This window comes from Saimiri boliviensis, chromosome 19 (genome assembly GCF_048565385.1).
Source record: "Saimiri boliviensis isolate mSaiBol1 chromosome 19, mSaiBol1.pri, whole genome shotgun sequence".
In the NCBI taxonomy this organism is placed as follows: domain Eukaryota; kingdom Metazoa; phylum Chordata; class Mammalia; order Primates; family Cebidae; genus Saimiri; species Saimiri boliviensis.
Window position 1 is genome coordinate 23,713,443 of NC_133467.1, and position 26,509 is coordinate 23,739,951.

Below are 26,509 nucleotides of genomic sequence, written 5' to 3' on the forward strand. Positions count from 1 at the left end.
GTCATCTGCGTTAGGTATTTCTCATAATGCTATCCCTCCCTTAACCTGACACCCCCTGACAGGCCCTGGTATGTGATGTTCCCCTCCCTGTGTCCATGTGTTATCATTGTTCAACTCCCACTTATGAGTGAGAACATGTGGTGTTTGGTTTTCTGTTCTTGTGTTAGTTTACTGAGAATGTTAGTTTCCAGCTTCATCCATGTTCCTGCCAAGGACATGAATTCATCTTTTTTACAGCTGCATAGTGTTCCATGGTGTATATGTGCCACATTTTCTTTATCTACTCTATCATTAATAGGCATTTGGGTTGGTTCCAAGACTTTACTATTGTGAACAGTGCTGCAATAAACATATGTATTCATGTACCTTTATAGTAGATTGACTTATAATCCTTTGGGTATATACCTAGTAATGGAATTGCTGAGTCAAATGGCATTTCTAGTTCTAGATCCTTGAGGAATTGCCACACTGTCTTCCACAATGGTTGAACTAACTTACACTCCCACCAGTAGCATAAAAGTGTTCCTATTTCTCCACTTCCTCTCCAGCATCTGTTGTTTCTTGACTTGTTAATGATTGCCATTCTAACTGGTGTGAGATGATATCTCATCTTGGTTTTGATTTGCATTTCTCTAATGACCAGTGATGATGAGCTTTTTTTCATGTTTGTTGGTTGCATAAATGTCTTCTTTTGAGAAGTGTTTATTCATATCCTTTGCCCACTTTGTTGTGGATTTTTTTTTTCTTGTAAATTTGTTTTCCTTCTTTGTAGATTCTGGATATTAGCCCTTTCTCAAATGGATAGATTGCAAAATTTTTCTCCCATTGTGTAGGTTGCCTGTTCACTCTGGTGACAGTTTTATTTGTGGTGCAGAAGCTGTTTAATGTGATTAGATCCCATTTGTCAATTTTGGCTTTTGTTACCATTGCTTTTGGTGTTTTAGTCATGAAGTCCTTGCTCATGCCTGTGTCCTGAGTGGTATTGTCTAGGTTTTCTTCTAGGGTTCTTATGGTGTTAGGTCTTACATTTAAGTCTCTAATTCATCTTGAGTTAATTTTGTAAGGTGTAAGGAAGGGATCCAGTTTCAGCTTTCTGCATATGGCCAGCCAGTTTTCCCAACACCATTTATTAAACAGGGAATCCTTTCCCCATTGCTTGTTTTGGTCAAGTTTGTCAAAGATCAGATGGTTGTAGATGTATGATGTTATTTCTGAGGCCTCTGTCCTGTTCCATTGGTCTGTATCTGTTTTGATATCAGTACCATGCTGTTTTGGTTACTGTAGCCTTGTAGTATAGTTTGAAGTCAGGTAGTGTGATACCTCCAGCTTTGTTCTTTTTGCTTAGGATTGTCTTGGCTATGTGGGCTCTTTTTTGGTTCTATATGAAATCTAAAGTGTTTTTTTTCCAATTCTGTGATGAAAGTCGATGGTAGCTTGATAGCAATAGCATTGAATCTATAAATTACTTTGGGCAGTATGGTCATTTTCACAATATTGATTCTTCCTATACATAAGCATGTAATGTTTTTTTCCATTTGTTTGTGTCCTCTCTTATTTCCTTGAGTAGTGACTAGTAGCTCTCCTTGAAGAGGTCCTTCATTTCCCTCGTAAGTTATATTCCTAGGTATTTTATTCTCTTTGTAGCAATTGTGAATGGGAGTTCACTCATGATCTGGCTCTCTGTTGTCTGTTATTGATGTATAGGAATGCTTATGATTTTTTCAGATTGATTTTTTTATCCTGAGACTTTGCTGAAGTTGCTTATCAGCTTAAGAAGATTTGGGTCTGAGACGATGGGGTCTTCTAAATACACAATCATGTCATCTGCAAACAGAAACAATTCGACTTTCTCTTTTCTTAATTGAATATCCTTTATTTTTTTTCTCTTGCCTGATTGCCCTGGCCAGAACTTCCAATAATATGTTGAATGGGAGTGGTGAGAGAGGTCATCCTTGTTTTGTGCTGGTTTGCAATGGGAATGCTTCCAGTTTTTGCCCATACAGTATGATATTGGCTGTGGATTTGTCATAAAACACTCTTATTATTTTGAGATACATTCCATCAATACCTAGCTTATTGAGAGTTTTTAGCAAGGACTGTTGAATTTTGTTGAAGGCCTTCTCTGCATCTATTAAGATAATCACGTGGTTTTTGCCATTGCTTCTGTTTATATGATAAATTACATTTATTGGTTGGTGTATGGTGAACCAGCCTTGCATCCCAGGGGTGAAGCCAACTCGAACATGGTGGATAAGCTTTTTGATGTGCTACTGAATTTGGTTCCCCAATATTTTATTGAGGATTTTCACACTGACGTTCATCAGTGATATTGGCCTGAAGTTTTCTGTTTTGGTTGTGTCTCTGCCAGGTTTTGGTATCAGGATGATGCTGGCATCATAAAATGAGTTAGGGAGGATTCTCTCTTTTTCTATTGTTTGAAATCGTTTCAGAAGGAATGGGACCAGCTCCTCTTTGTACCTCTGGTAGAATTTGGCTGTGAATCCTTCTGGTCCTGGGCTTTTTTTGGTTGGTAGGCTATTAATTACTGCCTCAATTTCAGAACTTGATATTGGTCTATTTAGGCATTCCACTTCTTCCTGATTTAGTCTTGAGAGGGCGTATGTGTCCAGGAATTTGTTCATTTCTTCTAGATTTTCTAGTTTACTTGCATAGACATGTTTCTGGTATTCGCTGGTAGTTTATATTTCTGTGGGATTGTTGGTGCTATCCCGTTTATCATTTTTTATTGCATCTATTTGATTCTTCTCTTTTTTCTTCTTTATTAGTCTGGCTAGTAGTATTTTTTTCTTATCTTTTCAAAAAAGCAGCTCCTCGAGTCATTGATTTTTTGAAGGGATTTTCATGTCTCTCTCTCCTTCAGTTCTGCTCTGATCTAGTTATTTCTTTTTTCTGCTAGATTTTGAATTATTTACTCTCTTTTCTCTAGTTCATTTAATTGTGATGTTAGGCTGTCGATTTTAGATTTTTCCTGTTTTCTTTGTGGGCATTTAGTGTTATAAATTACCCTCTACATACTATTTTAAATGTGTCCCAGAGATTTTGGTACATTGTTTTTCATTCTCATTGGTTTAAAAGAACATCTTTATTTCGGTTGGCAGAATATTTAAAGTCTAGAAAGAAAAGACTATGCTGAACCTCAGGGGGTAGATATGATGAGCAATTTTTTTCTTTTATTTTTTTAAGGAAATGATAATTATTTAGATTTCTTTGGTCTCATTTTCAGAGACCTGTCCTTCTCCTGGTCACCTCATTCAGCCTCCATATGATCGTGTTGTGAACTTCAAGTTTCCTGCTAGACTTGACTTAACTATAATTCATTTGCTGTAGTTTTTCATAAACACCTGTGAATCAAAAACATGGAATTGCCTTAGATTAGCTCTGGACCAGCCTGTTGAATCAGCTCTGGACCAACCCTGTTTCCTGAGTTTGGGACTGTGGTACAATCTCAAACTCTCGACCTACCACCCCTTCCTGCCCCACCTCTCCTCTTCCTGTAATACAAGCCGCAGAAGCCAGGAGCAAATGTTTCTGCAGTCGTCTCTGTGCTTTGACTCAGTTGTCACTTGAAATACCAGCGAACCAAAGAGATTGGAGCATCTGACTCACAAGAAGACCAGACTGTGGAGAAATAAAAATACCTCTTTATTTTTGGATTGAAGGAAGGCTTTCTCTACTTTGTTGGAAAGCAGGTGGCATCTCTAACTGGAAGGAATTCCTGTGGCATCTTCTGGAGTCTCCAGTGGTTCTGCTGATGAGGCCTTTTGGACCTCTGCTGCTGAGCCTTCCAGAGGCCTCTGGATGGACCAGAGGCTGCAGAAGGCCAAGAATCAAGCCAGGAAGTCACATGTCACTGTGGACCTTCCTGCTACCAGTCACTGTCCCACAAAGGACTCAAAGACCAATATTCAAATGTATAATTAAAAGAATTTTCCCCAAATGCCATGTCCCTCCATTTGACCGTTTGTTCAGTAAGGTCTGTATATATCACATTGTTTACCATCAGCGTCATAGCACATAATTATGGTTGTTCCATTTATACCTCCACCCTTCAGTCAGTCAGCAAATATGTATCACACACCCTCCACTCCAAGAGAAAATTAGAAAAACAGAAAAAATTTTCATCACTTTAATATTTTATAGGGAAGAACAAATGTGTTTTACATGTTCTTTAAATCACATGTTTCGTAAATAGGTCTTTGAAAGTTATACAGTGTTTACTTGGAACTGATGTAAAAAAAATAGAGAACCAAAAATTATAGTACTCATCTTGTCTCTGTGAAGTGTAATGCAATAAATATGTCATGTAGACTGTCTATACATAAGCAAACGTGCAAATAAAAAAGCAGCCTAATCAAAGGTTACAATAATGTTGCAACAATTTTGGTAGTAGCCTTAGGATTTAGGGGCAAAGTGCTTTCAAAAAGTTTCTCTGATACACTGCCAATAGCAGTGCTTATTTATATGTCAATCACTAGGCTGGGTATTCTAGGACTTTGGTCTCAACCCTGTTTTCTGAATCAGAATCTGCATTTTGTAAAAGTTCCCCAGGGACTTTTTTTTCTGATGTTCTACCAACTTTGGGAGCCACTGATAATATTACAGATAAAGAAGTTTAAGCAGCTGTTCAATTAGGGAGATAATAGAGAACTACAAGGAATAATCAAAGGTAATTAACATGATTATATAATTTGCATAGTGTTGTAATAGTTCCTAAGATGGAAAAGTCCATTTGTGCCCAGAATCTGGGAGATAGGCAGAACTCTGGACTGTAAAGAATGGCCCAGTAAAGAGGAAGAAAATGAGCCTTCTAAGTTGGTAGAATAATACCAGCACAGGAGCAAAGACAGAATATTGTGGCGAGTGGAGAGGGAGGAAGAGGCTGTTTATGCGCCTGATACCATGAACAGAGACCTCATGTGAGATGCCAGATGACAATTTATTGAATGTACTGAATGCGGAAAGCATAAGACAGAAACTTGGAGCCATGCAGATACAGGGAACCCAGGGCAAGTCATTATGATGCTTCAGATAATATAAATCTCAGATTCTCTATGAACAGCAAAGCAAGATTTAAGGTGATAGGAAACAGCCAGATCCTTCAAGAAATACAAAATACAAGGGGTCCTGGAGACAGGAAAATATGATCATAGTGATAAATTTGTGCTATGTGCTTTCTTTCTTTTCTTTTTCTTCTTCCTATTTTTTTTTTATTTTTATTTTTTGAGATTGAGTTTCACCCTTGTCACCCAGGCTGTAGTGAAATAATGTGATATCAGCTCATTGCAACCACCGCCTTCTGGGTTTAAGCAATTCTCTTGCCTCAGTCTCTCGAGTAGCTGGGATTAGAGGCATCTGCCACTACGCCCAGCTGCTTTTTTTTTGTTTTTAGTAGAGATGGAATTTCACCATGTTGGCCAGGCTGATGTCGAACTCCTGACCTCAGGTGATCCACCTGCCTCCACCTCCCAAAGTGCTGGTGTGAGCCGCTGCATCCGGCTGCTGTATGCTTTCTAAGTGCTGGAACCATAGTTTACAGTAGCATTTTATCCTCCCAACATACCTTATCAGGAAAAACTCTTATTGTCATCCTTATTTCACAGATGTCAAAACTGAACAGAGAGGTAGAGTAACTTGCTCAGAACAACACAGCTAGTAAGTGAAACTGAAATCTGGACAACCAACTTTTTTTCAGCCAAGCTCTTTAAGCCCTCTGCTATGCTGTGGCTTAGCTGGTGACAGGCTCTTATCAAGGCAGAACTGTGCCTTGGTAGAAGCCAGGAAAGCAATTCGGAGCAGTAGGCCTTGCTCATGTGTTTGTTCCCTGCTTCTTCACCACCTGAAAATAGTGTTTCAGTGCTGGTAACAGCGCACAATACCCTTTCCCTCAGATCAAAAGGGGAGCCATCTGCTTAAGGTGGTTGGGAACCACTGCACAGACGGTTCTGCAAGTGTGAGCGTGGACCCAAGCAGGCTTCAGGTGAGTGGTAGGGGCGACTGTTCCTGGCGGGTGGAACTGGAGGAATACAGCTTTGCCTGGCTCATGAATCCCTGGGCATTGTCCCACCTGCTAGAGCTACTGATCTCTGCCCCTTCTTCACCTGTAGTAAAACAGTCACTAGTTTGGTTGCTCTCTGTAATACCTCTGGTCACCGAGAGCAGTGATCTCACCAAGCCCCTGCCCAGAAAAGCCGCAGAAAAAGGGGAGGGAGAAAGAGCCAGAGGCTGCCGCTGCAGTTTGGAGGAAACGCAGGGGAGGAGGACGCTGCCACCCACAGCCTCCAGAGCTCATTGCAGCTGGGACAGCCCGGAGTGGGGTTAGTCAGCAGCTCGGCAAGCGCTGCCCAGGCCCTGGGGTGGTGGCAGCCAGCGGGAGCAGGAAAGGAAGCATGTTCCCAGGCTGTCCACGAGTCTGGGTCCTGGTGGTCTTGGGCACCAGCTGGGTAGGCTGGGGAAGCCAAGGGACAGAAGCAGCACACCTAAGGCAGTTCTACGTGGCTGCTCAGGGCATCAGTTGGAGCTACCGACCTGAGCCCACAAATGCAAGGTAACTCAGGTGTGGAGTCTGGGTGGGCTTCTCTAGAGAGGATACTCTATTTCTTTGAGAGAACATTCCCTTTGCAATGTCATGCTTTATTTATTTATTTTTTATTTATTTTATTTATTTATTTATTCATTTTTTAACTTCAAGTAAGTAAGTATAACTAACAGGAGAGTACCGAATTAAATAAACTGGGTGGATGCTAATTTTGCCTCCAGTAATAGAGTTTATCATTCTGAGGGTATAGAAAACATTAAATTTGATTGGTTAGATGTTGCTTTCTTTTCCAGAGTTTATTTTCAATACAGCTTTGTTTCTATGTTTGTGTTGGGTTAATGTGTTGGTTAATTCAAAGGCTCCAGGTACTTGCTCCCTCATTAGCCCTTCCTGCAAACTCCTGTTCCAGGTTTTTAGTTGTACAGTATTTTTATGAGACTCCTAGTTACATATTATTTATTCCATTGTCTACATAACTTCATCTTCTAAAACTAAAAATGAACACCTTGTGCCTTTTGTCATATAATTTTGTTGCTGCCTCATAAATGATTTACAAAATATCATTCGTTTGGCCAGGTGCAGTGGTTCATGCCTATAATCTCAGCATTTTGGGAGGCCGAGGCGGGCAGATCGTCTGAGGTCAGGAGTTCAAAACTAGCCTGACCAACATGGCGAAGCCCCATCTCTACTAAAAATACAAAAAGAAATTAGCTCACACCTACAGTCCCAGCTACTCAGGAAACTGAGGCAGGAGAATCGCTTGAACCTGGGAGGAGGAGGTTGCAGTGAGCCAAGATGGCGCACTGCACTCCAGACTGGGCAACAGAGGAAGACTCTATCTCTAAATATCATCAGTTCATGGAAATACAACATTTTTGTACTTTCACCTTTTTTCTGCTTCATATTTGACTTAATTATCCTATTGAAAGTGACTCTTCATTTTTTCTCTCTGTTAATCATATCCTGGGGTATGGTTTACCCTAGCTGTTTAAAGGTGTATGTAACTAAGAGGAGGTTTAATTCATATAAAATTCTATCCTTGAGTTGCAAACCATTTTTTCTAATTGAATGTTATAAATCAGACTTCTCCGAAATTAACAAAATCAGAGTCTATTCAATATTTCCAGTTAGTCATTTTTTTTAAAATAGTAAACCAGCTAGTGTGACTGACTCACTTTTTTTCCTTACATCACAGTTTATTATGAAAGATGTGTTCCTCTTTTACAATTACAAAACCAATCTCCAAAAAGTAATGCAATATTTTGAGATCTTTTAGTGTATAATTTAACCCTTTTAAAACTTTCATTGTAATTGGGTTATTTTGGAATGTGTTACGCACCATTTTGGTCTTATAATGATAAGAGCTCCCTCCTTTTCAAAAATAATCATCTTAAATATTATACCTTAAAGTAATAATCTAGGTCACACTCACACCCTTAGGCAACTGCCATAAGCTAAAACCCCAAAGGAAATAACAGTGCTTCTAAGACTAATCTTGCCTGCTTATGAGTGGAATGCAAACTTGGTTTCTGGCTTTCTTGTACCATGCTGTGTTTATGCTTGGGAGTTTTTCTTTTGTCTGTAGTTAGCATTGAAAATAGCAGGCAAAATGCTGGAAGCAGTACCACATAGGGCAAAGGTCTGATTCACATGGTAAGTACACAGGGAACCACAACTGGTCATTCTGTCCCCTCACTCTGTGGGTAAGTTTTCAAAGTTCTGGAGAATCATTCCTCTAGTAGCAATTGTTGAGTCAAAACCATAGAAAGGTAACCTAGACAAATTATCAATATTGTTTAACCCCAAATCATATTATTTCTCTCTAGTATTTTCTTACGAAACATCTAATCGGTGTATCTGGCTGCTTAAATTAAGAACTTGTTCTAACTTGTCCTGCCCCTAGAGCTATGATGCTTACTAGACAAATATCAACATAGACAACTCCATCTTTTGCCAAAGTGAATTTTAGCACAAAGCAGAAATCTGTCTACTTATTTCATATAATATTAGCAGGACAATGCCTTTTAAAGGTAAAACGTATCTATTATTCTTGCTCCAAGTCTAAGGTGAACACTTTCAAAAATTCCTTAAGAAAATTTGTTTAGTCACTCACATGTATATACAAAGGCATATTAAAGAAAAGATATACATACATTTTCCTTCTAGAGTTCTACCTTTATATAATTTTGTGATTATGAACAAATCATCTTTAAACAGTCCTTATAAATTGAAAACTCATCAAATACATTGTTTGAAATCATATCATCTGTAACTTTTTGATCAGATTATTTTCCAATAAAAATTGTTCAGATCAAAATAGACATACCTCAGTATGAATACACAGCATACACAGTAAAACATGTTAGAAAACATCTCTCTGTTGAAATTACTCCACATTAGAGACTGATATTTTTCAGTAAAGATTTTATACTAACATCTACATTTCTGTATTTAAAGATCTGAGGCAGGGAAGGACAATAACTTTGCAATTGTACTAAAAATAAATAAATAAAAGTGGACTTCCACATTAGGGACATTAGTATATAGAATCCTAGAATTCTTGAGTTATAGGAATTCTAAGAGGTCATTTAATTCATTTTCTACTTGCATGTTTTAACTTCCATGTTTCTACTTCTACTTTTCTCCTTGCCCTCAGCACCAATGATCTTATCAAGTAGTTGTCTAATTCCTATTTGAATGCTGCCAGTGATGGAGAATCCACTACCTTCTATATCCAGCCATTCTAAAAGTACTTATATGCCTCCTTTAATTCTGTCCCCACATATCAACACAGTTCCTGTATTCCACATATTAATATTTATGAGCATTACTATAATTACAGATTTGTTTTTGCTTTCTGTGAAAACCTGAAAGCTAAAGACTAACTCTTATTACATTTACAAAATAATGTTACCGGCTAACATGCATTGAGTGTTTCTAGTGTGTCACTTCTTATGCCTTTTGCACGTATCAACTTATTTAATATTACACAACAATCCTGTGAGGAAGATTTCAGTATTAATCCCATCTTATAGTTGTAGAAACTGAGGCACAAATGGATTAAGTCAACTTTTCAAGGTAAAACAGTAAGAGGTAGATCTAGGATTCCAATCCAGACACTGAATTCAGGGCCTGCATCATCGCCACTGTGCTATCACGGCATGGCATATGTGGATGATATTATGTCTTGATTGTGGCTGGGCCACTGTCCCCACATTAGGAAGCAAAACAAAGCCAGTCTGATAAACTGACTTAGACATTTGTTAGGTTATTTTCTCCAAATTCTCTTTCCTTTAACCTCAGCTTTGAGTTTGAGACAAGGATAAGAATGATGTGCCTTTAGAGGCACAGAACAATAACAGCAACAGGGAAGTATCCCACCACTCACAACTCTCTCTGCTGTCTGTCCTCTATTTGCTGTTGTTGTTTAATGATACATGCAGCTGTTTCACATTTTGAAATCTTGGTTTGCCATTTATCAACTGTATCTCTTGGACAAGTTACTTACCCTGTCCAAAACAGTTTTTTCATTTGTTTGTTTCCAGTATGAATTCCAGGGCTTTTACCCAATTAGCCATCTCTCACCTCTCAACTAGAAATCAGTTCCATCAAATCAGTACTTTTTTTATGATGTTTCCCAGTAGATTAAAACTATATTTGATTGATCATTGAAAAACAGCTCATATATTTATTCATAAAGGATTTGGTCATATTTTAATCATGTAAAATCTAAACCTAAAGCTTGGGTTTACACTATGATTTGAGTTCTCTTTTTAGAAAATTGATTCTGAGAAATGATACTAGGGTAGATTAACTTGTGAACAAATAAGTATCACAACAGGATATTTTTGAAGAGACCAATAATTATTTCATTAACTTTATCAATCATATTTATAAAACTGTGGGCTTCTGAAATACAATAAAGATACTAGTATTCTACTAGAGGTCTGAGGATATGAGAGAACTACTTTTTTTGTAATGTGAGAAATGGATGTTGAATATGCCTTTCAAATTAGTTTTTGTATTTTATTTCCAGTTTGAATCATTCTGCAACTTCCTTCAAGAAAATTGTCTACAGAGAGTATGAACCATATTTTAAGAAAGAAAAACCACGATCTAGCATTTCAGGTAAGCCTGAAATATACTTTTTAAAATTTTAAAGATGAATTTCTACAGGTAATTTGGCATTCATATGCATCTAAAATATCCATTTACCGAAATTTTATAGAAATGTATCATGGGTTTTTTTTAAACAAGTACTGGCTACATTAACATGTGGGGCCCAGTGCAAAACGAAAATGTGGGTCCTCTTGTTCGTATTACGGTATTGAAAATTTCAAAGTAGTGACTGTAATGCATTAAACCAAGCCAGGGGCCCTTCTGAGCATGGGCCTTGTGAAACTGCCCAGGTCACATACCCATGAAGCTGGTTCTGTTTTTAACCTTGATTAAAATAGCTAAATAAAACATTTAAGTGTTTGAATTTTTATCAATTCATCTAAAAACTATTACTGAGTACTTGGTATGGGCTGGACATTGAGTTAGGTACTGTGGCTGCAACAGTGGACAAGACAGTCTCACATCCCGCATTCGTGGAGATTATGGTCTAGTTTAATGAGCACAGATGTGCCTTAACAGAATGATTTTTGCTTTCATTTGGCTCCCAAGATTCATTCAAAGGAACTATGTAGGACTGATTCCTTTGCATCTCTTTCCCATCTGTTCTCTTGTTTATTTAGTATGATATATACAATAGCTATGACTTTTTATTTATTTATTTGAGATGGAGTCTCGCTCTGTCACCAGGTTGGAGTGCAGTGGCGCGATCTTGGCTCACTGCAACTTCCGACTCCTTGGTTCAAGCTATTCTCCTCCCTCAGCCTCCCAAGTAGCTAGGATTACAGACACATGCCACCATGCCCAGCTAATTTTTGTATTTTTAGTAGATATGGTGTTTCCCCATGTAGGCCAGGATGATCTCAATCTCCTGACCTTGTGATCCACCTACCTCGACCTCCCAAATAACTGGAATTACAGGTGTGAGCCACCGTGCCCAGCCAACAGCTATGATTTTTAAAGAAAATCTTTTTTCCTCCTCTCTTCTTTTATCAAGAAGACTGGGTTGAATCGTGTTCTAATATCTTAACTATGATACTGTAGTATACAGGGATGACAGAGACCATCAAGGGAGAACGTCCTCCAGTTGAGTCCCCTGGGCAATAATTCACCTGTTGCTTTCTCCCATCAAATGTAGACCTGTCGTCATTCCCAGAATCATCCCAGGCTGTCCTGCCTCTTCTCATTTCCCTTAATCTTCCATCTTTACTCAATGGGAGTCTTTCAGTTAAAAATCAACAACAAAACCAAACCAAACCATGTTCAGGTTAACGCCTATCCAGAAAAAGAAAAAAAAAAAATCTCTCCTTGACCCTGCCTGCCTTTTCCTTTTCTCTCCTTTCCTTCACGACCGGTCTTCTGTATGAGGACTGTATATCATTCTCTACATTTCTTTGCCTATGTTCCTTCCCTAATCTGCTTTAGTATGAATGAGTCTACTAAAATTACGCTCACGAAAGGGAACTCATGACTTGAGATGCCAGAGCCCGTGTTCTTTTACTACCAGACGTTACTAGGACATTTAACCATCTCCCTTTCTGAAGCTCTCTTTTTACCTGTTTTTTCTGGTGCCACTTCCCCTGAGTTTGTTCAGACTTCTCTTACCATTCCTGCTCAGTATTCCCACCAGATATTCTTCCCCAGGGTTCCAGTTTCATCCAAAACCAAGGCTTTCACTACTACCTTCCCAGAAGCCACTTTCTGTCTGAAGTTACACTGACATCCCCTCAATACCAGCAGAATTAAATCTTCCCTCTTCTATATGCTCCCAGTACCTTGAATTAATTCCTACCTTCTAAAGACGTTATGAGGATCAATTGAGTTAACAAGTACAAAGTATTTATAATGCTGACATGTAATAAACACTCAGTAGATGTTAGCTACATTGTTATTGTTGCTGCTATTATCAATCATACCTCAGATCATATATATCATTGTATTATAGATGTCTATCTATATTTCTCTACTCATTTATATATTCTTCACGTGTTCATTTATATATTTATTTAATTTAAAACAAATCTGCATTTAAATATTCTTTTACTTTTAAATAATTGTGTATTGAGACCAGGCATGGTGGCTCACGCACTTTGGGAGGCCAAGGAGGATGGATCACTTGAGATCAGGAGTTCCAGACAGCCTAGCCAACATGGTGAAACCCTGTCTCTACTAAAAACACAAAAATTAGTTGCACGTGGTGTTGCATGCCTGTAGTCCCAGCTAGGCAAGAGGATCACTTAAAACAAGAGGATCACTTGAGCCCAGGAGTTTGAGGATGTTGTGAGTTATGATCACACCACTGCACTCCAGCCTGGGTGACAAAGCAAGTCCTCATCTCTAATTAATTAATTAATTAATTAAATTGGCTGTTTTGAGTCTCCACATTTTTCAGGGACAAATTATAACATGTTTGTCCCTGAAGGAGTTTTGAAATAGCTGCAGTAATAACTGCCTTGTGTTAATGTAATGCATTGTTCACCTAAGAGCAGGGGATTGGATTAACCGACCTCCTGCAGTCCTTTCCAGTTCCACAACTGCACTAAATTGGGTACATGCTGTGCTGGCCTCCCCAGGCTCTGAAGTAGGCCACTCCTTTCCCCAATCTAGCTTTAGGCACTGAGGAGAGGGTGGGAAGGATCTTAGGCCATCTGGCTGATGGAGGAGCTAAAGAGCAGCTTGAAAACCATTTAGCTATGTGTTTTCCTACATGCCTGAAAGTATTTAGTATGCATTTATGAAAACATCCTTTTGTTTTGCCTTAATTCTGAAGAGGCAGGAGGGGAGGTTGAATAAATACTCCAAACTGTCCAGTAAAGCAAGAGGTCTTACTGGGTTAAATAACTTAGGAGACTTACTCTGGACATCTGGTATTTGCAGCCAAGTGATACCAACAAACAAATCAACCAAGCAAGAGAACCATGGCAACTAAATGTGGCACACAATTGGCAGCATAGTCAGCACCCTGTTGGGCTCCTTGGCAGCTGGGGTAGGTGGGAATAGTTCACAGAAATTTCCATCAGGAGCTAAGACGGAGTTTCCAACAGTCCATGAAAACTTCCATCAGCAGCCAGAAGAGTAGGGTCAGACAGTGAAGTCAGACATGTCAGGAGTCGAAAGAGGTGTAGACATCTGGACTATTCTATAAAGACGGGGGCCTGAAACTGCCCCATGAAAGGAACAGGGAGAGCTTTGGCTCAGGAGTCCAGAGATCTCAGTTCTGACCCCGGGAATGCTACCAGATCACTGACTGACCTTGGGCAAGTCATCTTTGCCCCCGCATTCCTGCTTCCCAGGCTTTGTTAGCTGTCTTTAAAGTAAGGACTGAACTTTGTGACCCCCACAGTCCTGTGTAGAGCCAACGTAAAAACAAACAAAAAGCTTCAGGCACAAGGTCAGCATAAACTCCGGGCCTAGTCGTTCAAAGAAAGAGATAGGACCACTGTGGGTGGCAGGATAGGGATAGGGAAAGGCAGGACCTGTGTCCCAGGGATCAGAGTTTACCATTGCTGCTCTAACCAGCTACTACAAACTTAGTGGCTAAAACACAAATTTATTCTCTTAGGATTATATTTCTGCAGATCAGAAGTCCAAAATGGGTTCTATTGGGCTAAAATCAAGGTATTGGCAGAGCTGCATGCCTTTTGGATGCCCTGGGGGCGAATTGTTTCCTTGTCTTTTTTCAGTTACTGGAAGCTGCCTACACTCATGGGCTCATGGCCCCTTCCTCCCTCTTCAAAACCAGCTGAGCTGCTTCTTCCAGGCTTTTCCTAACTCAGATTCTCCTGCATCCCTCTGATGAGGACCTTTGTGATTACATGGGATCCACATGGACAGTGAGGAAAATCTCATCTCAAGATTCTTAATTATAGATACACAGTCCTTTTGCCATATACAGTAGCATATTCCCAGCTCCCAGAGATTAGAATGTGGACATCTCAGCAGGAGCACATCATTCTGCCCACTACATCCACCAAACAAAGCCCTCCCATGGTGTCCTCCCTCTCCGAGAATAGTACCCTCCTCCACCCAGCTCCCCAAACCATAACGTCATCAGTCATCCATGGTGACTGATGTCCCTCATTATCCACCCCACATCCAATCCATCCTCAAGTTCCAACTGTTTAATCTCCTAAATAGATTGCTAATATATTCTTTCCTCATCATCTCATCTTGTCTCAGTTACCACCATCTCTCTCCTGGAGCCTTCTATCTGTTCTCTCGAATGTTCTCCACTCAGTTTCCTCCCAGATCATCCTCCACAAACGCAGCCAGAGATTTTAAAACCAAAATCTGGTCCACGTTACACCCTTGATGAAAACCTTTTAATGGCTTACAGATACTCTTAGGCTAAAGGGAAAAGTCTAAGAAGCTTACAAAGCCCTGCATGATGGGCCTCTGAGGATACCGTCAGCTTCATCTTCTGCCCCTTCCTTTCACATACTAAGCTCTGCCTCCCCGCTGGCTATCTGTCACTTCTCTGAATAGGCCACATTTTCTGGCACCTCAGGACCTTTGCACATGCTACTCCCACTTTCTAGAATGTCTTTGCCCATCCCTTTGCTCTCTGCCTTTGGACTTCAGTTAAAGCATTAATTCCTCAGGAAAGAATTTCTCAACTCGCCTCCAAGATTGGACTAGATTCTCCTGTCAAATACTCTTCAGAGTATTCCATCCTCTTCTTTCATAATATTCACCATAGGTTTAAATGGAATGTGTCTGTGATCATTTGTTTAAAAATCTGTCTTTCCTACTATAAAAACTTACAAAGTTATAGAACTATAAAATGTTCTACTTTTATAGGCTCTCTGAAGGCAGGGAGTGAGTGTATCTATTTTACTCTCTTATGCACCATTGCAATTCTGAAGCCTAGGATAATACAGGCACTCGATATTCACTGAATAAATAAAGGAATGAAACAAGGAATAAATACAAGGTGGAAGTATAGTATAAAGAAGTGGTTTAAGTCACTATCTAGAGTCAGACATACTAAACTGAAACCATGACGCTGTATAATATTAGACAAGATATTTAAACTCTCTGAGGCTTAGTTTCTTCATCTATAAAATGAGGATCTTAATATCTACCTTAAAAACGTGAGGATTAATGTAGGGACTTACAGTGCTTGCATGTATGAAGGGAAACAGAACATGAAAGTTCTATTATAATTATCATCACTACTGCAAACAAATGTTGGCTGAATTCCACAAGTGCTGTGACTTCCTTCTCCTGTTTCTAGGATTTCTAATGGAGAGAAGCCAATCCTATGATGCTTATGAATGGCTCAGAAATGACAGCAGCTGATTTCTGTCACCTGTCTGGAATGGGGCTCTTGGTGATAGATTCTCAAGCTTTAAAAGACATCTAGATCACCAAGGAGCACATGTGAAAGTCCAGATTCCCAAGTTTCACCTCCTGAGCTCAGGTTCATTGAGGCTGAAGTGATATTTGGGAATCTTCCTCTTAGTAAGACCCCAGGTGATTATGATGCAGAGATTCCAAGGACTACACTTTGGGAATTCTAGTACAATCATCTCTTGGTATCTGCAGGGATTGGTTCCAGGACTACTCATGGACACCAAAATTTGCAGATGCTCAAGTCCCTTATATAGAATGTCATAGTATTTACAATAACCTATGCATATCCTCTCATATACTTTAAATACTTTCTAAATTACTTATAATACCTAATGCAATGTAAATACTATGTAAATTGCTATTATGTTATAGTTTCATTTGTATTGTTTGTACTGTTATTTTTTATTGTTGCTTTTTTAATATTTTTGATCCAAAATTGGTCGACTCCATGGATGTATAAGCATGAATGTGAACTATGGTCATGGAGGGCTGACTATATATAATTCCTCAAATTCTGACTTAGCCATCAACTTTTTACCCAACTCCCCAGACAGAATTTGTGCTTCATCTTCTCTGCTTCTGTAGTATTTTGCTCATATCTCAGCAGTTGCCCCTATCATACATCTATCTCCAAACTAGCTTGTGAGCTCCTTCAGGACAGGGACTGTATTTGATCCATGTAGCCAGAAACTCTAACACAGTTCCTGGCATGTGGAAATTTCTACCCCCCTACCCTACTGTCCCTGCTGTGTTCTCCATTGGAGTAACTAATAACATCATTTGCCCAGCTGTTCCAGTAAAACACCTTGAGGTCATCCTTGACTTCTCTCTCACACAAGCCACATGCAATCCATCAGCAAGTCTTGTTTGTTTTACCTACAAAAATGTCCAGAATCCAATCACTGCTAATCACACCCTGCTACATGTGCTGACCCAGTACACTGTGGTCTCTTTCCTATACTGCCTAATCTCTCTGCTTCCATTCTTGTCACTATACAGACTACTCTCTACACAGCAGCTAGGATGAACTTTTAAGACACATCATGCTCTGTCTCTGCTGCACGAAGTGATTTCCGATTTTACTTAGAAATGCTCCAGTGGTGTCCCGTTTCACTTAGAAGAGGTGCGGTGGCTCATGCCTAAGTGGGATTCCAGCACTTTGGGAGGCTGAGGCAGGAGGATCACCTGAAGTCAGGAGTTCAAGATCAGCCTGGCCAACATGGTGAAAACCCATCTCTACTAAAAATACAAAAATTAGCTGGGTGTGGTGGTGTGTGCCTGTAATTCTAGCTACTTGGGAGGCTGAGGTAGGAGAATCGCTTGAACCTGGGAGGCGGAGGTTGCAGTGAGCCGAGATCATAACACTGACTCCACCCTGGGAGACAGAGAGAGACTCCATCTCAAAAACAAAAACAAAACAAAATAAACAACAACAACAACAACAACAACATCAACAAAAGGAAATGCTCCAGCAATGTCCCATTTTACTTAGAAGAAAATTCAAGTACTTACCATAGCCCACCTTGTTCTGCACACCCACTATTCACCTCCTCTTCTTTCTTGCTTGCTTTTTTTTTTTTTTTTTTTGAGACAGAGTTTTACTCTGTTGCCAGGTGCCAGGCTAGAGTGCAGTGGCACAATCTCGGCTCACCGCAACCTCTGCCTCCCGGGTTCAAGCAATTCTCCTGCCACAGCCTCCTGAGCAACTGGGACTACAGGCGCACGCCACCACGGCCAGCTAATTTTTGTATTTTTAGTAGGGACGGGGTTTCACCATGTTGGTCAGGATGGTCTCTATCTCTTGACTTCGTGATTGGCCCAAAGTGCTGGGATTACAGGTGTGAGCCACCGTGCCTGGCCTTTTCTTTCTTCCCATACTATTTTTCTTACTCTTCCTTAGATATATCAAGCCCACTCCTGCCTCAGAGCTAGAGAGCTGTGTGATTTGCTTCCTCAATTTATCTAGGTCTCTGAGCTCTCCCACATAAGAGAGTTCTAAAGTAACTACTCTCTCACATCACCCTCTGTAATTGAAATGAACATCTTTCATAAGCAAAGACAGTTATCTCTAAGGAATGACAGTGGGTCAAAGTGGGCTGGACATGGTCAGAACTATTTCTCCTACTATCTTGACTTCTTTTGGGTCCAGTGTTTCTACCATTCCGTTTTCATCTGCGTACATGTAATGTTGAGTTAATGAGTTGCTGAAACCTTCTAGATTGAAGATAAGCCGGTCAGCCTCAGAACCAGGAGGAATGGTAACAGTCGCTCTTGGTATCATCTGTTTGTTTTTCTTGCTTAGCAGCTCTGCCCTTGGTGATCCTGAATACAGACATAGTTTAAATCTTTGTTTTCACAGGACTTCTTGGGCCTACTTTATATGCTGAAGTCGGAGACATCATAAAAGTTCACTTTAAGAATAAGGCAGATAAGCCCTTAAGCATCCACCCTCAAGGAATTAAGTACAGTAAATTATCAGAAGGTAAGAGAAATTTAATATTTTTCTAAGGGTAAATGTCTAAAGTCTTTAATACCAGCATCAAACATTTAAAACTAAATTGTTAGCCATGTGTTGTTAGGGAAATCTCTTGCAACTGGTAATTATAAAAATTGTTGTTGTTGCTGTAAGTTTCAAGAGAAGAAAAGGAAAATGTTTTGGAGTCCTCTAGACCTACACTTTTCACTGGATTCTTATTCCTTAATGTTTGGGAGGACATATTACCTAATTTATCTGAATTCTCATATGTTCATCTTAAAATGGGAATAATAATACATACATTGCAAGATGATTTAAGGCGGGGGTCAGGAAATTTTTCTGTAAAGAGCCAGATAGTTAATTATTTTGGCTTTGCAGGTCATCAGATCTCTGTTGCCAGTACTCAGTTCTGCCTTTTAGTACAAAAGCAACCATAGACAATATGTAAATGAATGAGCAACGTTGTGTCACAATACACCTTTATTTTTTTTTTTTTATGGCTTCGGTTACGGATGCCAGAACTAATTAACTTTATTACCTTATTCTTTCCCTCAAGTCATACACCAGAGTAAAATTGCCTCTGTCAATACAAATTAATTTATAAAAACAGGCAGCTGGTTGGATTTGGCCCATGAGCCACTGACATAGTGACATAGGACTAGCCTGATAGAGGCTTCCTGGCCCATAGGTGACACTCAATAAGTGGTATTTGGTGGTGGTGAGGCAAGAAGTATTAATAGTATTAGAATTTTGGACATAGTGAAGTGGTTAAGAAAATAAACTTTAAAGGCAGACAAGCTAAAATTCTAGCTTTTTCATTTCTGATTCCATAACCTTAGCATCTCTGAGCCTCAGTTTTCTCATCTATAAAATGGAAATGATTATAACCACCCATAAGACTGCTTGAAATTTAAATGAGACCACTTACATAGAGTAGTAAACATGGTTCCTGGGATCTGATAAGTTCTCAATAAAGAATGATGACAATCATGGCAACAATCATAAAGATGATAGTGATGCAAATTATTTTATCACCCACTGAGTAGTAAGTACTCAATGTTAATATGGGTCTAATTATCCCATTTTGCTGATGTTCAGATCATTGTAAGCATAGTAGAGCTCCATCAGGCACTGGTATAAAAAATTGTATCCATATGGTAATAGTTGTTGGTATCATAACATTTTTAAATAATTTCAGAGTTTTCCTTCTCCCACATGCTTCAGCCATCATACCTTTGAGACAAGAATTGAGTAGGAGAGTGGTTTATAGGGCAGCTTTTAGAACTAGACTGATAAGCGCAAATCCTGGCTCAGATACTAGCTATGTGAGTTTTATGAAGTTATTTAACCTCTGTGTGCCTCAACTTTCTCATCTGTAAAATGGGAATAATAATCATATCTATGTCATACAGGTTTGTGGTCACCAAATCTTAGAATAATGCCTATCATATAACAGGTACTCAATAAATATTAGCTATGATAGTAAAGATAATTCTTCAATTAAAATGTGTTCAAATAATTTAGTATTTATCTGAAAACTTATTAGTTTCAGAAAAAAATCAGAAAGTGATTTTTACATTTATTATTTTTTATGTAAACTGTTGTCAAACTCATTCCCACTAAGGTATAAGTGACTGGGAATAGGTCAACAAACTACCTTCCTTGGGAGTATTTGCATTAGCACTTAATTTTTGGTTTGAGGAAAAACAATGAAGCATTAACTATCGCATTGAGATTTCTTCAAAAGTGAATTTGGCAAGACTCTGGGTGAGGTAGTGTGCACAGGAGTTTCTCCTATGTTCTTAAAATCATACAGTGACATACATGAAATCAATCATACAGTGACATAGTGAACAACCACTTCACCTACTTATGAGACTTCCAGATGACTGCATAGGAATTCAGCAATGTAAAGAAGAAGGGGGAGAAACCTCAAAATATCAAAATGTCACATGCAGGTTTCATTTCAAACAAGGGAGGTAAGAACTGGAGACTTTGAACCCTACTTGGGCTGTTTGCACAGTGAATGAACCTTGCAACATTATCCCTCTTCCTTTACTGTTTATTTGTCTCTCTATTCCCCACAGCCAGCAATTATTTATGAACACTTGCTTAAAATGCTCCCACAACTTCCACTAGAGACATAATTATTGGTATATAATATTGCCTCCAGTCCTATGACTCTAAGAAAGGTAAATATATATTGGTAGGAAAAGTAAAATCTGACCTAGGAAATGAGATGCGAATCTAGTAAACAGATAGTATCTTTTATGATAAAAGACAACCTTAGTTGACTTTATTATTCCCTTTGTGTTAAAATAAAACATCTCCTTTTCCATGTCTGCCACTCACCTTCACCTATAGCCTCCCTCTATGGTTTGAGCTATTTTTTCAGGAGTGGGGATAAACTAATTGCATGCTGAGCCAGTTACATGAGAATCCAGATTCCTCTATCTCAGAGGTAGATATTTGGGAGATGGGTGGTAGGGAGTTAAGACAGTATTCTATAGACTTGAGAAACCACAACAGAACATAAGACAAGTCTGGATGACTCTTTTTGACAGAATGGACAAATGGTGATTTGTAAAAATGCTTATAAGGACATTTCCCTCAGTAATGTATTTAGTAAGACTGTTTTTAAATCAGGGAATAAAATATCTGTAACTAATCACTTAAAAGCTATCACTAACAGGGTTTCAATTTAAGGTTACATTTTCAGAAACTCTGTAACTAGCATGCATCAAATCGATTGACCATAATGCTGCATCTTTGAGCAAAGTTTGTTGTTCAGTAACATTTTCAAAGTTGTTTTGTTCAAGTACCTTTAAAAAGCTTGCTTCATGGAGAATTTAATATTATTTTATTTATATTCTCATATTTTAAATGGATGAGTTGCATATGAATATCATGTTACAAAATTAGTTCTATAACATATAGCTATCTACTGGTAAGCCAGCTCTCCAAATAAAACATGTTTTCTGCCAGACACTGTTATTTGTATGTAAGTGTTGCCAAATTCTCTGCACAAAAATTTACTCTTCTAGATTTTTCCAAAACATTCCAATGCTTGACATAATGTAAATGGCTACATTTTTCACTTTTCATCTGAATATTTTGACCTTATGTTGACATTTCCTTGAGTACATTATAAACACCTGAAACAAACTATAATGGCTATAGTTTCTATATTTTACAAATCACAAAAATGTAGATCCCTTTTCAAAAGACTTTTAAGTCCTGTGCAATGAAATCACCTCTTTACAAAACATCAGCATTGATTTGCCCATTGCCTACTTTATAGCTTCTAGAAGAATGTTCTGAATCTTTGAATGCACTGAAGCATTCACTAAGTTTATTAACTTAGGTGAGGAAAAGAGTTGTTCACAAAAGTAAATAATGAGGGAAGAGTTACTGAATGAGCACCCTAATGGGTAACCAAAAAGGCTCTTTGTGTAGCTTCACTTTTCCAAAGCTTATATGCACCATTTTACATTTTAAAAAAATACTGAGAGCCTTTGGCAAGTAATTAGTACCTTATGGCAAGAGTAAATACAATAAAAAGCTATTGACTGAGCAGAAAATGAACAGAACTGAAAAAATGCAAATGAAGAGCTACTCTTGTGTAAAGAATTTATTCTAGCAAGAAGCTGAACAAGGACTTTTTGTACTCTAGCACAATAGTAGTCCTCGTCCATTTCTCTTCTTTGCAGTTTAGAGCTTTAATTTTTAATTTTGATTACAAAGTCAAAATACATTCACCAAAAATGCATTTCACAAATGCTTCCTCTAAATAGCTGTTTGGATTTCGTACTTTATAGTAATGTATGTTGCAAAATCAAAGATATAACAAACCTATTTTATTCTAGACTAAAGGTAAAATAATTTGAAGTGAGAAGAATAAAAGCATTGATAAAATTACACCCCAATTATCTCATTAGCAGTCCTCAGTGTAATTATAGAATACATCCTATGTATAAGTCTACATTGTTCGCTATTTGTTTCAAGACGTTCACAGTTCAACTTTTAGTAGTATACTAAACTTAATTGACATCATTTAATTATTTGAAATTCATCTTATATTTAACTGACAGATGAATGTGAAATTCTAAGTAATTTAGTTCGGTCAATTAGATAGACTTTAATTTGTGTGACTAGAGTAACCTTTCATTATCTATCTCAAAATATCATGTACTCAAACATATCCAGTAACTTTTTAAGCCCACTTTGTGTTAAAATAAATTTAGATGTGAAACACTGCTCATTTACAAATAAGCTCAATATTGTTAGAAAGTCAGTCACCCTGCTATATCCAGCACAAGTGTTATAGCATCTTAGGTAATTTTTAGATGCTCATATTGGTTGGTTCTCATTCCAGATTGACAGTGTGTTCTAATTATAGCCCTAGAAGAAATCTAGATGACAAACCTATCAAAATTAGGGCACCAACATGTACCCTACAGTTAACTAGGCTGAGCGCCTCAAGGACCCAGGCCCTGTCTTCTTTATATTTGTACTCTGGCATTTAGCACCGAGTCTGGAACCTACAGGATGATGACGGTCATGATGGTGATGATATTAATCATTACTGAACTAAACTGAGAGACTAAAGACTGATTAAAAAGTAGGGACTGTATGTTATTTTCCCCTTGTTTTAAAATTATTGATTTTGCTGATAATTTTGATCAGGTACCTCATCTTACTTATTACAATTTTTATCACCTTTGGAATAGATACATCACTGCTATAGATTGGATGTTTGTGTCCTCCCAAAATTCATATGTTGAAATTTAACCCCCAATGTGATGGCATTAGGGGGTGGAGCTTTTGGAAGATTTTTAGGTAATGAGGATGGAGCCCTCATGATAAGATTAGTGCCCTTTTGAAAGGGACCCTCTCACTTGCCCTCTTTCTACCATGTGAGGATACAAGGAGAAGATGGCAGTCTACAACCTGGAGAGACCCCACACCAGAACCCAACCATGCTGGCACCCTGACTTTAAACTTCCAGTCTTCAGAACGATTAGAAAGAAATATCAGTTGTTTATAAGCCACCCAATCTAGGGTACTTTGATACAGTAAGCAGAAATAAGAAAATAACTAATTTCTATCTTACTCACATGTGGTACAGAACTCAAGAACACTTAAGATATATCTTATCCAAAGTCGAACATAAAGGAAAGAGGCTGTATTAATTGCAACATGGGTGGGAAAGAAAATACTAAACCAAAATGTGAACATGTATTCCCACAGGCTACTACAGCATTTGTTAGGTGCCAGAAGTTTACAAATATTTTCCAGTCCTCATAACCCATCAAAAAGGATAACGTTATCTCTAAAAAAAAAAAAAGGATTATATTATCTTAAATTATGAGTGAAAAAACTGAGGCTAAAAGGGGCTTCAAGAAACTTTCCCAAGTTCACACAGTTAGCAAATGATACAACAACCAAGACATTTCAACTCTGAACTTTCTTCCACCTTTCTCTCTCCATGTCATATCATGGTTATTGTTTCCATGCACACTATCTAGCAGGAGAAAGTATCATTAACCATATAATCTCACAAATACTCGATTACAAATCGCAATGAGTACTGTTTAAAAAAACCAACAAACAAACATAGATTATAATCAGAGATGAAGAAAGGTGTAAGATGATACTTGAGCTGGCATGTGAAGTGTGAACACACATTTACCCAGAAAAAAAAAAAAGAAAGAAGAACTTCAAAAGTTATCTCCTACCCTGAAAAGAATATAATGTTTTGTCCTTTTGGGAGCTTGCAAAGGCAGTGGAAAGACTACCATTTTCTATTACAGAAACCCAGTGTGATGTTTTAACAGTTGAAATAGTGGGAGCTTTGTGTCCAGAAACATCATTTTTCAAGTTTATGAGGCCATGTAGTAAGAAGCATTGAAGAAGGGCTGTCATGCTTGATTCAAGATAGATAGTGCAGCTCACCAAATAGCCATGCTAATTCCTGTTAATACACAAGGTCTGACCTGAGAGGGGAACTCTCCTTATCAGTCCTGTTTGTGCTCTGCTACCAAAGCTCTTTTGTAATCTCTCAGAGATAATGCTTCCTGCTTATCAGTGGAGATGCTTCCTTCATAAACTTTGTTTCATTTATAGTCTAGAATTGTGTTATAACTTAAAGGAAGTGAGTTAAGCTTTTATCATTTATCAGCTCCTGACAACTTTATTATCAAAGTGAAAGTACAGCCTGTAGTAATTATTAGTTATTAGTGTCAAGCCATCCTTTGGAGTGGGTTGGGGGAAGACATAATGAAGTCCACTTTACGCTAGCACAAAGTTCACAAACTCGGATTTTTTTTATGAGTTGAGGAAATAGAGTTTGGACTTTGGAGAAGCCCAAGTTGCTAGAATTTGTGATCTGTAGGGCAGAATTCTAGAGAGGACAGTATAATCACAGAGAAAGAGCTCTTGAGAATCCACAGAGAGGATTTGTCAAGTTGAATACTGATCTGCACATACATGTGAGGAAAGTACTGAGGGTAAAAAACATGTCACTTGAAAGGAACAGGTGGAACAGTCCCTGAATCTTACACAGGGCTAGCAATAGTTTATGTTCCTACCATCAAAAGTGGTAAGATCCCCTAATAAATGAGAATTGGATAGAATTTTCAAAAGGATTTAGAAACAGTAGGTGGATAAAGTTAGTCTCCACTACAGGCTGCTGAGGAGGTAATAGAATAAAAAATAAGATTTGAAAGAATCGAGTTGATTTCAAGTATCCTAACTGTGAATAAAACTCAATACTAGTTAACAAGAATGCAACAAACAGCAAAGTAAATTCACAATGTTAATACAAGCATTAGAAGAAGCAGAAAGAGATGACTCATAACCAGGAAAAAAACCAAACAGATTTAGAAGTGAAAGAGAGGACAGAAGCAGCAGGCAGAGACATTATGACAGCTATCAGAAAGCTTCCCAATATGTTCCAGAAAGTAGAGAAAAGCATGAGCATGATGAGGAGATAGAGAATATAAATATGCATACACAGAACTGGAGTAGATAAATACAATTGCTGACATGGAAAGTAAAAAATAAATACATAGAAAATAAAAGTAAAAAACGAAGGACAAAAAATCATATATTGTAAACTGAAGGGCACCACTAATAAAAACGAACACTGGATGAAATTAACAGCACATTAGACACTGTGAAAGAACATAATAGAACATATTAATACATCACAATAGAAATTGTGCAAAATGAAACATAGAGATTAAAAAGTCTGAAGAAAGCGAATAGAGCAACAGTGAACTACGGGACCATATCAAGTGATCTAACATATGCGTAACTGGATCCCAGAAGTAGCAGGAACAGAAAAAACGTTTGAAAAAATAATGACTGAAAACTTCCCAAATGTAATGAAAACTACAAACCAACAGATTCAAGAGGTTTGAAAAAACCAAGAAGGAACGTGAAGAAAACCACACCAATCCACATCATAATCCAGTTGCTGAAAACCAGTTATAAAGAGAAAATATTGGAAGCAGTGAGAGGTCAAAAGACACATCATATACAGGAGAACCGAAACAAGAAATAATAGCAGACTTATCATTAGAAACTAACCAAGACGAAAGACAATTAGGGACATCTTTAATGTGATGGGAGGGTGGGGGATAGGGGAATCTATCTACTATTCTATACCAAGCAAAAATATCTTTTAAAAAGAAGGCAAAATAAAGAGTGTTTTAGATATACAAACACGAAATAATTTCTCACTAGCAGAACAGAAAAAAATGTTAAAGGAATTCCTTTAGATAGAAGAAATATTATATCAGAGAGATATTTAGATTCACAAAAAGGAATGAAAAGTTCCAGAAATGAATAAATATGGACAAAATTTTCCTTATTTTAATCTGTTAAAATGACAATTATCTAAATGTTAAAGTAAAAATAGTAACAATTTATTGTGGGGTATATTATGTATATATAAGTAAAATGCATAACAATAGCACAAAGGTTGGGAAGGAAGAAAAAGA

General features: G+C 38.1%; 2 protein-coding genes across 3 annotated transcripts in view; both read left to right on the top strand.

Moving 5' to 3' along the window:
• Positions 1 to 3,958, top strand: part of SELP (selectin P) — a 40,248-nt gene extending 36,290 nt beyond the window's left edge. For both annotated transcript variants that reach the window (XM_039459983.2, XM_039459984.2), the window contains one exon: positions 3,245 to 3,958. The gene's annotated coding sequence lies outside the window, so the exon portion shown is untranslated. The remainder of the gene's footprint in view (positions 1 to 3,244) is intronic.
• A 2,272-nt stretch (positions 3,959 to 6,230) lies between these two features.
• The window catches only part of F5 (coagulation factor V), a 71,080-nt gene continuing 50,801 nt past the window's right edge, over positions 6,231 to 26,509 (top strand). Inside the window, exons 1-3 of the mRNA XM_039460104.2 lie at positions 6,231 to 6,565; positions 10,593 to 10,684; positions 18,387 to 18,509. Of these exons, the coding sequence (XP_039316038.2) occupies positions 6,408 to 6,565; positions 10,593 to 10,684; positions 18,387 to 18,509 (373 nt within the window). The 5' untranslated portion in view covers positions 6,231 to 6,407. The remainder of the gene's footprint in view (positions 6,566 to 10,592; positions 10,685 to 18,386; positions 18,510 to 26,509) is intronic.